We start from the raw sequence: 11,026 nt of genomic DNA, 5'->3' as shown, positions 1-11,026 counted from the left end.
GTTCTACCCGGAAGTCATCACTGAAATTACAACAAGAAATATGAAGTAATTAGTATTTTTTTCCATGGACATATGACCGCCGGCCAGTTGCCTTTGTGCTCATGACGGTGTTGTACCAATGAATTGACTCCATCACTGTAGCGACCTGGAAGAACATCAACTGTTTGTGGAGTTGGGAATTTCTTCTCCGAGGAGAGAAATGTTTAGTACATTTCCAAATCACTCCACTGTCCTGCCGGACAAAGATGAGTTTAATATGGCCCGTCGACACAAAGAAGGCCTGCTATCACATACCGCTTATTGGGCTGTAACATTAGTCTCATTCCAACGCCACATATCCAACAAAGAAGCTTATACCAAAGAGAAAGCTACAAATTGGATGATTGATCCCTATGAAATTGATGTTACACATATTTTATTTCAAAAAGGGGATTACCCGGGCCTCTGCATCAAATGATGCACACATTCATATTATTAAACATAAATCAAGTTCCAAACACGGAGTTCCAGACTTATTTCATCAAGTAGTTTTCTTGTATTTGAACTCAATTCCTTCAATTTCTCTGAGCCGTGAGCTTATATCAGCGGTGAGCTCATCTACATTCTGCGTTGTGAACTCATTTAGTTTTATCTATGAACTCATTAGGTGAACTCATCACGGTTTTTTGGCAGATGTGAACTTATTTCATATTCATCTATGAATCATTGTTGAAGTGTCTGTATATCTCTCCCATGCCAATGTACAGAAATTTGAGGTCTACATACTTTTGCCACTTCTACCTACAATTCCATTGCTGTCTTTGAATAAGCTACAGCAAGTGCAACAAAACGGATTGCAACAAGTAGCTTATGGACTGAAATTTGTGGTATTATTCATTTGTCGTATTGTCGCTCAGTTCATCCTGGTTGTGAAGCTAAACGTGACAAGGCCCGTAAGGGTTCGATTTTTCTGGTTTTTTGGAATTTTTTTACCCTTGCTGATTGAGCGACACGTGTGCACAGTGGCTTTCGTGAAATGGTTGATTGCTCTCTTGGTTGCTCACTTGGACTGTGCATGTTTCTTCTAGAGGTGCATGGGCTTATATTGTCTCATGTGGAAAGATGGTATGAGTGCATGGGCTGATTTTGTCTCATGTGAGAAAAAAATATTAGCTGCATGGGATGTTGTATGGGCTGGTATATGTGTGCTGCTACATGGCTCATGCATGCATGCATGTGTCCACCTTTGCATGTTTGGAGTTCCACGTTTGCACATCGTTTGTGTTCTGGGTCCTTCTTTGCTTGCCTATAAGTAGCTCCTTGTCGTGTTCTTCTCTTATGTGTCAAACCACTCCTCACCTATAGGCCCATCTCTCCTCCTGATGCTGCCCTCCAGCCTCCACCCAAGATCCCATGGTGCGCCTGGTTGCCGCTCCGTCTGGCCGGCCGGGAGGTGCGTGCAAGCTACACCATGAATCAGGAGAGCCGCATGCCATCGTCTTCTCATGGATCTTCCTTGGCTCCGGCTCTGTCCCTGGCCTCCAAGGCGGATACATGGTGGTGGCCTTCCCATGGTCCAAGGTGGCACGCCTGCAGTTGGCACTGGATAGCTCGCTGCCCTGCCGCTCTCCATCCTAATCGACTCCCCTCGGTCTTCCCCAACTTCGGCCCCGGCAACAGGTCCCGTTCATCTCCCTTTCCTCTCCTCTGGTGTGTGTGGTTTCCTTGTACGAGTAGACGAGTTATTAGTACTAGAATTTCATCAGATCTAAAGTTGGGTGCATATGCTACAAATTCCTAATCTAAGAAGAATGTTCAGGCATTGCGTGCATGTCTGTGCTGAGGACACAAATTTGGGGGTCCAGCTCCGTGTGTGAATGTGCAAGGAATTCGGAACCTGCATCTTTAATATGACATGGTATATTTATTCTTAATCTCTCCATTACGTTTTGTGTTTCATTTTTCTCGATGGAAGTAATTGTGGTTTAATTTCACATGGTTTTTGAACAAATAAACACATGATGTGCTGAATAGCTGACATGCAGAGGAAATGGTACAGCTTGATGACTATTTTACTACTAAATTATTCTCAGGTATTTATTGTTCCTTTTGTGATAGTTTTCTCTCTCCTAAAAATAAAATGAATCATTTTTAATTCTTTGAACAAGTTTGCCTAAAGTAGGGCGCTCAGCCATTGAGGCATTATCAATTTCTTTTAGAAGCTTCGCAAAATCTGCTCTTGTACTAAAGAAATCTAATGTAGATTTGTTAGCCTTATAGGGTACTATATGCTGAACACATGATATTAAATATACAGTAAATTGCACTGTGAAGTGAGTATGTATATACTATCCACACAGGATTGCCATTTTGGAGATGTTGCTGGGATCATCATGGATTGGGATGCATTCTGATAATAAGATATTAGGTATTGATATGTGATATGTATGTCACACTTGACTTCATCATCCTTTGTTTTTAGATGTATTCTTTAGGCATACATTAATGTGGTAGCTTGGTCATATTCTGTAGCTAATTTAGTCACCAAATACTCGGATTTTTTCCCGACTCCCATTATAAAGAACTTCCACTTGCCATCTCTACATGGATTTTCTTTTTGCTACCGATTTTGGCTAAAGGTTTTTCGGCTCTCATCTCTATATGGATATGCTTTTTTCAGGTTAGTAGTTTAGGAGTTCCTGCCAACACTGGTTTTTGGAAGTTATACTCCCTTCACCAGTTGGGCTTAACAAGGACATAATTAATTCTCTGTTGGTAATTAGAAGGAAAAAAAAATGGTTGGAGAAAACTTCTCTTTTGCTTAATTGTTTGCTTCATAATTTTAGTAATTTTTTTTCAATTTTTTTCAGGTTAGTAGTATGGGAGTACCTGTCAAGACCGACTTTTGGAAGTTATGCTAGCATCATCAGTTGGGCTTTCTATACAAAACTAGACTCAATATAATTTATTTTGGTGCTTGCGATGAGTATTAGACAGAGGGGTGATGACCACATAGTTCACCCAGTGTATCTGTTCATGTATGTCATTAATTATCTAATTAGACAAAAAAAACTCTCTCTGTATGGTGTTTGTGATGATGCTGTCAATTCACTAAACACTAAAATACCAGGTTGTGATTTTCAAATCTAGCAAATTAATTTTCTCTATTGCTTCTTTTCCAGACAGAAGTTTTAGTCTATTCTGTTCCATGAGTCTTACTGTCAAAAAAATATATGGTAGCATCAGAAGTTGTCCCCGTCAGATAGAACACTGCCTAATAGATTCATTCTATTACTGTATAGCCATGGTGATAAAAATATTCAGATAACAAGAAACAATTCTGTCAAATATTCTTAGTGGAGATACTGTTGCGGTCTATAAGAAAAAAATGTTAATTATTTAATTAAACAGAAAACTATGTTATTTATACCAACAGATGCTAAACAATCAGACTACCTGACACAAAAGTATATATATACATTAGTTAAATTTCATTCCAAAAATAGATGATGTAGTGGTAGATGTTAATCGTACAAGAACACGAGGATGACAAACATAAATTAATCACATATATTATCATCACAGGTCGATCTAACTGGTGGTAGTTATTCTTTGCACTGAAAACAAAGTGGAATCAAACGATTCAAACAACCAAAAAGAAGGAAACAAAGGATGCTTACGGATCTGAATGAGTTAGGGCGCTCCACTACTTGCAAGTAGATCCAGTGACTCAGTGGCAGAGCTACTCTCGGTGACGCCAGGAAGCCACCCTGGTTCTACCCGGAAGTCATCACTGAAATTACAACAAGAAATATGAAGTAATTAGTATTTTTTTCCATGGACATATGACCGCCGGCCAGTTGCCTTTGTGCTGATGCCGGTGTTGTACCAATGAATTGACTCCATCATTGTAGCGACCTGAAAGAACATCAACTGTTTGTGGAGTTGGGAATTTCTTCTACGAGGAGAGAAATGTTTAGTACGTCTCCAAATCACTCCACTGTCCTGCCGGACAAAGATGAGTTTAATATGGCCCGTCGACACAGAGAAGGCCTGCTATCACATACCGCTTATTGGGCTGTAACATTAGTCTCATTCCAACGCCACATATCCAACAAAGAAGCTTATACCAAAGAGAAATCTACAAATTGGATGATTGATCCCTATGAAATTGATGTTACACATATTTTATTTCAAAAAGGGGATTACCCGGGCCTCTGCATCAAATGATGCACACATTCATATTATTAAACATAAATCAAGTTCCAAACACGGAGTTCCAGACTTATTTCATCAAGTAGTTTTCTTGTATTTGAACTCAATTCCTTCAATTTCTCTGAGCCGTGAGCTTATATCAGCGGTGAGCTCATCTACATTCTGCGTTGTGAACTCATTTAGTTTTATCTATGAACTCATTAGGTGAACTCATCACGGTTTTTTGGCAGATGTGAACTTATTTCACATTCATCTATGAATCATTGTTGAAGTGTCTGTATATCTCTCCCATGCCAATATACAGAAATTTGAGGTCTACATACTTTTGCCACTTCTACCTACAATTCCATTGCTGTCTTTGAATAAGCTATAGCAAGTGCAACAAAACAGATTGCAACAAGTAGCTTATGGACTAAAATTTGTGGTATTATTCATTTGTCGTATTGTCGCTCAGTTCATCCTGGTTGTGAAGCTAAACGTGACATGCTATTCTTGACGTAATTTCCAAATTGCAATCCATAATCAAGCAAAAGACTACAATAAATGTGACTTACATGTTGCTTGCATTCAACACCTTCAGGACCTGCACACGCATCCATCTCCTCCTCCGGCCGTTGCTGCCATTAAGCCACTTACTCAGGACCTACACAAGGCATCCACCTTATCTTCAGCACCAGTCTCGCCACTAGAATGCTTCTCCAGCAGGGGAGGGCGATCTGCGCGATGCGCGTAGGGGAGGGCAAGCACCCGCGGAGAGCTGCGCTGTCGCGCACGGGCGTGGGGGAGAACCCGCGGCAGGCTGCGGTGGCTTGTGTAGGTATCCGCGAGGCGAGGACGAGCTGCGCCGGCGCCTACAGACATGGACGAGCACCGGCGACGAACCACAGTGGCTCGCGCAGGCATCAGCAAGGCATGGGCCTTCAGCAGGGGAGCTACGGTTGCTCGCACACGTGTGGGCAAGCTATGGCGGAGAGATGCGGTGGCTTCCGCAAGCAGCAGTGGGGTACGGCGACGAGCTAGCCCGAGAGAAATCCTTATCCAACCAGTCCACACACATCAGATAAGGTTAGATAGCATCAGGGGCACTTTGGTCCTTTCAAGTGCTAGAAAATGGAAAAGAAAAAAAAGAAATGGCATGGTAATGAAAGTGCACTGAACTGGGTGGCATTTTTATGAAGTAAGTACTGTTAAAAGCAGAGAATAACCTATTTTCTTCTAAAAAACAATATAACTCTTACTTTTTTTGTCGGGTTGGCTCACGCCCAAACTGGGCCACAAGGCAGTCAACTGCTTCAGACTAACTAATATCAATTAGTTGATTCGGCATTTTTTTGCACTGCCTAGCCTCGATTTGTTTTTCATATGAAGTGACTCACATGCTAATTAATTCTTCCTCCCACCTCGCTTATGTTGGTTTTGATTAATTAAAACTTATTCTGCCAGTCAACAATGTATAGATATGTTGACTTTTATCTTTCTATACTATTTATCTTTCGCTCCTCTACTGCACCGAATTCATTGTAGTGGTCAAGCAAAAAAGAAAACTTCAGTTTAAACACTTTGTTTGAAAAGAAATAAAGATACATGCGTCTAAGTTTACAACATTATTAAACAAACAAAGTAGCTCTCATGTCCACTTTATATTCTGTCAGAGAAATCAAGGCAAACAAGGATTCTTAAAATAAAAAAGGTTATCTCTAATTTCAAGATAGTTTGCAATCCGTTGAGATCTAGGACATTCATCAATTCAAAATGGACTAAGTTTGAATGAAATGAAAGCAACTTCAACATTGTGTACATAGGGAACAAACCACCAAGAACCAAAGCATAAGAACTAGCCTCATCTCTTTACCACTACATCACTGAGACAAACCCAGCTGGACGATCAACATCTTATCTAAAAAAAGAACAAGAGCTTTATAATTCTGTGTCCAGTAGCCACTATCACTATCTACTGTAGATCACTTATGCACGTACCAACTAGATGTATTCTTTTCTTGTATGAACTACTTTGCAATGAATCAAGTCTTGGGACGAGTTACCAAATATTACCAAAAAAACAAATAGTTTGTAAATTCATGTGGCGCGGCGTGCCGCCGCGTACTACCTGCTAGTATAAAGGATGGAGGGAGGAGGAGGCCGGCCCTCAGAGGGCGCGCCGAAAGTGTGGAGTCCTACTAGGACTCCCTAGTCCTAGTAGGATTCCACCTCTCACATGGAATAGGAAAAAGGGAAGGGAGAAGGAGAAGGAAGGAAGGGGGCGCCTCCTTTCCCTAGTCCAATTCGGACTAGTCCATGGGGAAGGGGCGCGGCCACCCTTGAGGCCTTTCTCTCCTTCCCGTATGGCCCATTAAGGCCCAAGACGAATTCTCGTAACCCTTCGGTACTCTGAAAAATATCCTAATCACTCGGAACCTTTCCGATGTCCGAATATAGCCTTCCAGTATATTGATCTTTATGTCTCGACCATTTCGAGACTCCTCATCATGTCCCCGATCTCATCCGAGACTCCGAACAAACTTCGGTCATCAAATCACATAACTCATAATAGAAATCATCACAGAACGTTAAGCGTGCGGACCCTACGGGTTCGAGAACTATGTAGACATGACCGAGACTCATCTCCAGTCGATAACCAATAGCGGAACCTGGATGCTCATATTGGTTCCTACATATATACTACGAAGATCTTTATCGGTCAAACCGCATAACAACATACGTTGTCCTCTTTGTCATCGGTATGTTACTTGCCCGAGATTCGATCGTTGGTATCTCAATACCTAGTTCAATGTTGTTACCGGCAAGTCTCTTTACTCTTTCCATAATGCATCATCCCGCAACTAACTCATTAGTCACATTGCTTGCAAGGCTTATAGTGATGTGCATTACCGAGAGGGCCGAGAGATACCTCTCCGATAGATGGAGCGACAAATCCTAATCTCAATCTATGCCAACTCAACAAACACCATTGGAGACACCTGTAGAGCATCTTTTTAATCACCCAGTTACGTTGTGACGTTTGATAGCACACAAGGTGTTCCTCCAGTATTCGGGAGTTGCATAATCTCATAGTCATAGGAACATGTATAAGTCATGAAGAAAGTAGTAGCAATAAAACTGAACGATCATTATGCTAAGCTAACGGATGGGTCTTGTCCATCACATCATTCTCTAATGATGTGATCCCATTCATCAAATGACAACACATGCCCATGGCTAGGAAACTTAACCATCTTTGATTAACGAGCTAGTCAAGTAGAGGCATACTAGGGACACTCTGTTTGTCTATGTATTCACACATTTACTAAGTTTCCGGTTAATACAATTCTAGCATGAATAATAAACATTTATCATGATATAATGAAATATAATTAACAACTTTATTATTGCCTCTAGGGCATATTTCCTTCAGTCTCCCACTTGCACTAGAGTCAATAATCTAGTTCACATTGTCATGTGATTTAACACCAATAGTTCACATCTCCATGTGAATAACACCCAAAAGGGTTTACTAGAGTCAATAATCTAGTTCACATCGCTATGTGGTTAACACCCAAAGAGTGATCATGTTTTGCTTGTGAGATAAATTTAGTCAACGGGTCTGCCACATTCAGAGCCATATTTATTTTGCAAATTTTCTATGTCTACAATGCTTTGCATAGAGCTACTCTGTTGGGGAACGCTGTAATTTCAAAAAAAAATCCTGTGCACACGCAAGATCATGGTGATGCATAGCAACGAGAGGGGAGAGTATCGTCTACGTACCCTCGTAGACCGTAAGCGAAAGCGTTATGACAACGTGGTTGATGTAGTCGTACATCTTCACGATCAACCGATCTAGTACCGAAGATACGACACCTCCGCGACCTGCACATGTTCAGCTCGGGGACATCCCACGAACTCACGATCTAGTAGAGCTTCGAGGGAGAGCTTCGTCAGCACGACGGCGTGATGACGATGATGATGTTGCTACCGGAACAGGGCTTCGCCTAAGCACCGCTACGATATTACCGAGGTGGATTATGGTGGAGAGGGGCACCGCACACGGCTAAAGATCAATGATCAACTTGTGTGTTTCTGGGGTGCCCCTCCTCCCTCGTATATAAAGGAGTGGAGGAGGGGGAGGGTTGGCCCTCCTATGGCGTGCCCCATGGGGAGTCCTACTCCCACGGGGAGTAGGATTCCCCCCTTTCCATGTATTAGGAGTAGGAGAAGGAAGGAGGAAAGAGGGTGAAGGAAAGGGGGGCGCCCTCCCCTTCCTAGTCCAATTCGGACTAGAGGGGGAGTGGCGCGCGGCCTGCCCTGGCAGACCCTCCGCTCTTTTCACTAAGGCCCATAAGGCCCATTAAACTCCCCGGGGGGTTCCGGTAACCCCCTGGTACTCTGGTATATGCCCGAACTTCACTCGGAACCCTTCCGATGTCCAAACATAGTCGTCCAATATATCGATCTTTATGTCTTGACCATTTCGAGACTCCTCGTCATGTCCGTGATCAAATCCGGGACTCCGAACTACCTTAGGTACATCAAAACACATAAACTCATAATACCGATCGTCACCGAACGTTAAGCGTGCGGACCCTACGGGTTCGAGAACTATGTAGACATGACCGAGACATGTCTCCGGTCAATAACCAATAGCGGAACCTGGATGCTCATATTGGTTCCTACATATTCTACGAAGATCTTTATCGGTCAAACCGCATAACGATATACGTTGTTCCCTTTGTCATCGGTATGTTACTTGCCCGAGATTCGATCGTCGGTATCTCAATACCTAGTTCAATCTCGTTACCGGCAAGTCTCTTTACTCGTTCCATAATGCTACATCCCATAACTAACTCATTAGCTACATTGCTTGCTAGGCTTATAGTGATGTACATTACCGAGAGGGCCGAGAGATACCTCTCCGACAATCGGAGTGACAAATCCCAATCTTGATCCATGCCAATTCAACAAACACCATCGGAGACACCTATAGAGCACCTTTATAATCACCCAGTTACGTTGTGACGTTTGGTAGCACACAAAGTGTTCCTCCGGTACTCGGGAGTTGCATGATCTCATAGTCATAGGAACATGTATAGTTATGGAGAAAGCAATAGCAACAAACTAAACGATCATCGTGCTAAGCTAACGGATGGGTCAAGTCAATCACATCATTCTCTAATGATGTGATCCCATTAATCAAATGACAACTCATGTCTATGGTTAGGAAACATAACCATCATTGATTCAACGAGCTAGTCAAGTAGAGGCAAACTAGTGACACTCTGTTTGTCTATGTATTCACACATGTACTAAGTTTCTGGTTAATACAATTCTAGCATGAATAATAAACATTTATCATGATATAAGGATATATGAATAACAACTTTATTATTGCCTCTAGGGCATATTTCCTTCAGTTTCCCACTTGCACTAGAGTCAATAATCTAGATTACATTGTAATGATTCTAACACCCATGGAGTCTTGGTGCTGATCATGTTTTGCTCGTGAGAGAGGCTTAGTTAACGGGTCTGCAACATTCAGATCTGTATGTATGTTGCAAATCTCTATGTCTCCCTCCTTGACTTGATCGCGGATGCAATTGAAGCGTCTCTTATGTGCTTGGTTCTCTTGTGAAATCTGGATTCCTTTGCCAAGGCAATTGCTCCAGTATTGTCACAAAAGATTTTCATTGGACCCAATGCACTAGGTATGACACCTAGATCGAATATGAACTCCTTCATCCAGACTCCTTCATTTGCTGCTTCTGAAGCAGCTATGTATTCCGCTTCACACGTAGATCCGACCATGACGCTCTGCTTGGAACTGCACCAACTGACAGCTCCACTATTTAATAAAAACATGTATCCGGTTTGTGACTTAGAGTCATCTAGATCACTGTCAAAGCTTGCATCGACATAACCGTTTACGACGAGCTCTTTGTCACCTCCATATACGAGAAACATATCCTTAGTCCTTTTCAGGTATTTCAGGATGTTCTTGACCGCTGTCCAGTGATCCACTCCTGGATTACTTTGGTACCTCCCTGCTAAACTTATAGCAAGGCACACATCAGGTCTGGTACACAGCATTGCATACATGATAGAGCCTGTGGCTGAAGCATAGGGAACACCTTTCATTTTCTCTCTATCTTCTGCAGTGGTCGGGCATTGAGTCTGACTCAACTTCACACCTTGTAATACATGCAAGAACCCTTTCTTTGCCTGATCCATTTTGAACTTCTTCAAAACTTCATCAAGGTATTGCTTTGTGAAAGTCCAATTAAGCATCTTGATATATCTCTATAGATCTTGATGCCTAATATATAAGCAGCTTCACCGAGGTCTTCCATTGAAAAATTCTTATTCAAGTATCCTTTTATGCTATTCAGAAATTCAGTATCATTTCTGATCAACAATATGTCATCTACATATAATATCAGAAATGCTACGGAGCTCCCACTCACTTTCTTGTAAATACAGGCTTCTCCAAAAGTCTGTACAAAACCATATGCTTTGATCACACTATCAAAGCGTATATTCCAACTCCAAGAGGCTTGCAACAGTCCATAAATGGATCGCTGGAGCTTGCACACTTTGTTAGCACCTTTTGGATCGACAAAACCTTCTGGTTGCATCATATACAACTCTTTTTTAAGATATCCATTAAGGAATGCAGTTTTGACATCCATTTGCCAAATTCCATAATCATAAAATGCAGCAATTGCTAACATGATTCGGACGGACTTAAGCAACGCTACTGGTGAGAAGGTCTCATCGTATTCAACTCCTTGAATTTGTCGAAAACCTTTTGCAACAAGTAGAGCTTTGTAGACAGTAATAT

General features: G+C 41.9%; 1 protein-coding gene across 17 annotated transcripts; it reads right to left on the bottom strand.

Annotated features, from left to right (window-relative positions):
• Positions 1 to 5,234, bottom strand: LOC125517261. 17 transcript variants are annotated; one of them, XR_007287518.1, is made up of 4 exons: positions 4,749 to 5,232; positions 3,660 to 3,772; positions 117 to 232; positions 1 to 20 (listed from the first exon to the last, which is right to left on the bottom strand). XR_007287518.1 is itself a non-coding variant. In XM_048682439.1 (3 exons), the coding sequence occupies exons 1-3, from the start codon at positions 5,095 to 5,097 to the stop codon at positions 3,673 to 3,675; spliced, it is 345 nt and encodes a 114-aa protein (XP_048538396.1). In that variant the 5' UTR covers positions 5,098 to 5,231; the 3' UTR covers positions 3,527 to 3,672. The 17 variants fall into 17 exon arrangements, 1 of the variants encoding a protein (XP_048538396.1); XR_007287519.1 differs by having other exon boundaries at positions 117 to 227; XR_007287524.1 differs by lacking the exon at positions 1 to 20 and adding an exon at positions 3,898 to 3,979 and having other exon boundaries at positions 85 to 227; positions 4,749 to 5,234.
• Positions 5,235 to 11,026: the final 5,792 nt, after the last annotated feature.

Source organism: Triticum urartu, chromosome 6, assembly GCF_003073215.2.
Source record: "Triticum urartu cultivar G1812 chromosome 6, Tu2.1, whole genome shotgun sequence".
NCBI classification, from domain to species: domain Eukaryota; kingdom Viridiplantae; phylum Streptophyta; class Magnoliopsida; order Poales; family Poaceae; genus Triticum; species Triticum urartu.
Note: the sequence above shows the minus strand (reverse complement) of the source record. Positions and strands in the feature narration are given on the sequence as shown.

What these genes read in the sequence shown, in the direction of transcription:
- LOC125517261 (XM_048682439.1), bottom strand. Translation starts at nt 5,097, where the DNA reads ATGCCTGCGCGAGCCACTGTGGTTCGTCGCCGGTGCTCGTCCATGTCT. An exon ending in GACAGCGCAGCTCTCCGCGG is followed by an intron (nt 4,838 to 4,941) that starts GTGCTTGCCCTC and finishes TGCCTTGTGTAG; the next exon opens with GTCCTGAGTAAGTGGCTTAA. An exon ending in GTGTTGAATGCAAGCAACAT is followed by an intron (nt 3,773 to 4,748) that starts GTAAGTCACATT and finishes TTGTAATTTCAG; the next exon opens with TGATGACTTCCGGGTAGAAC.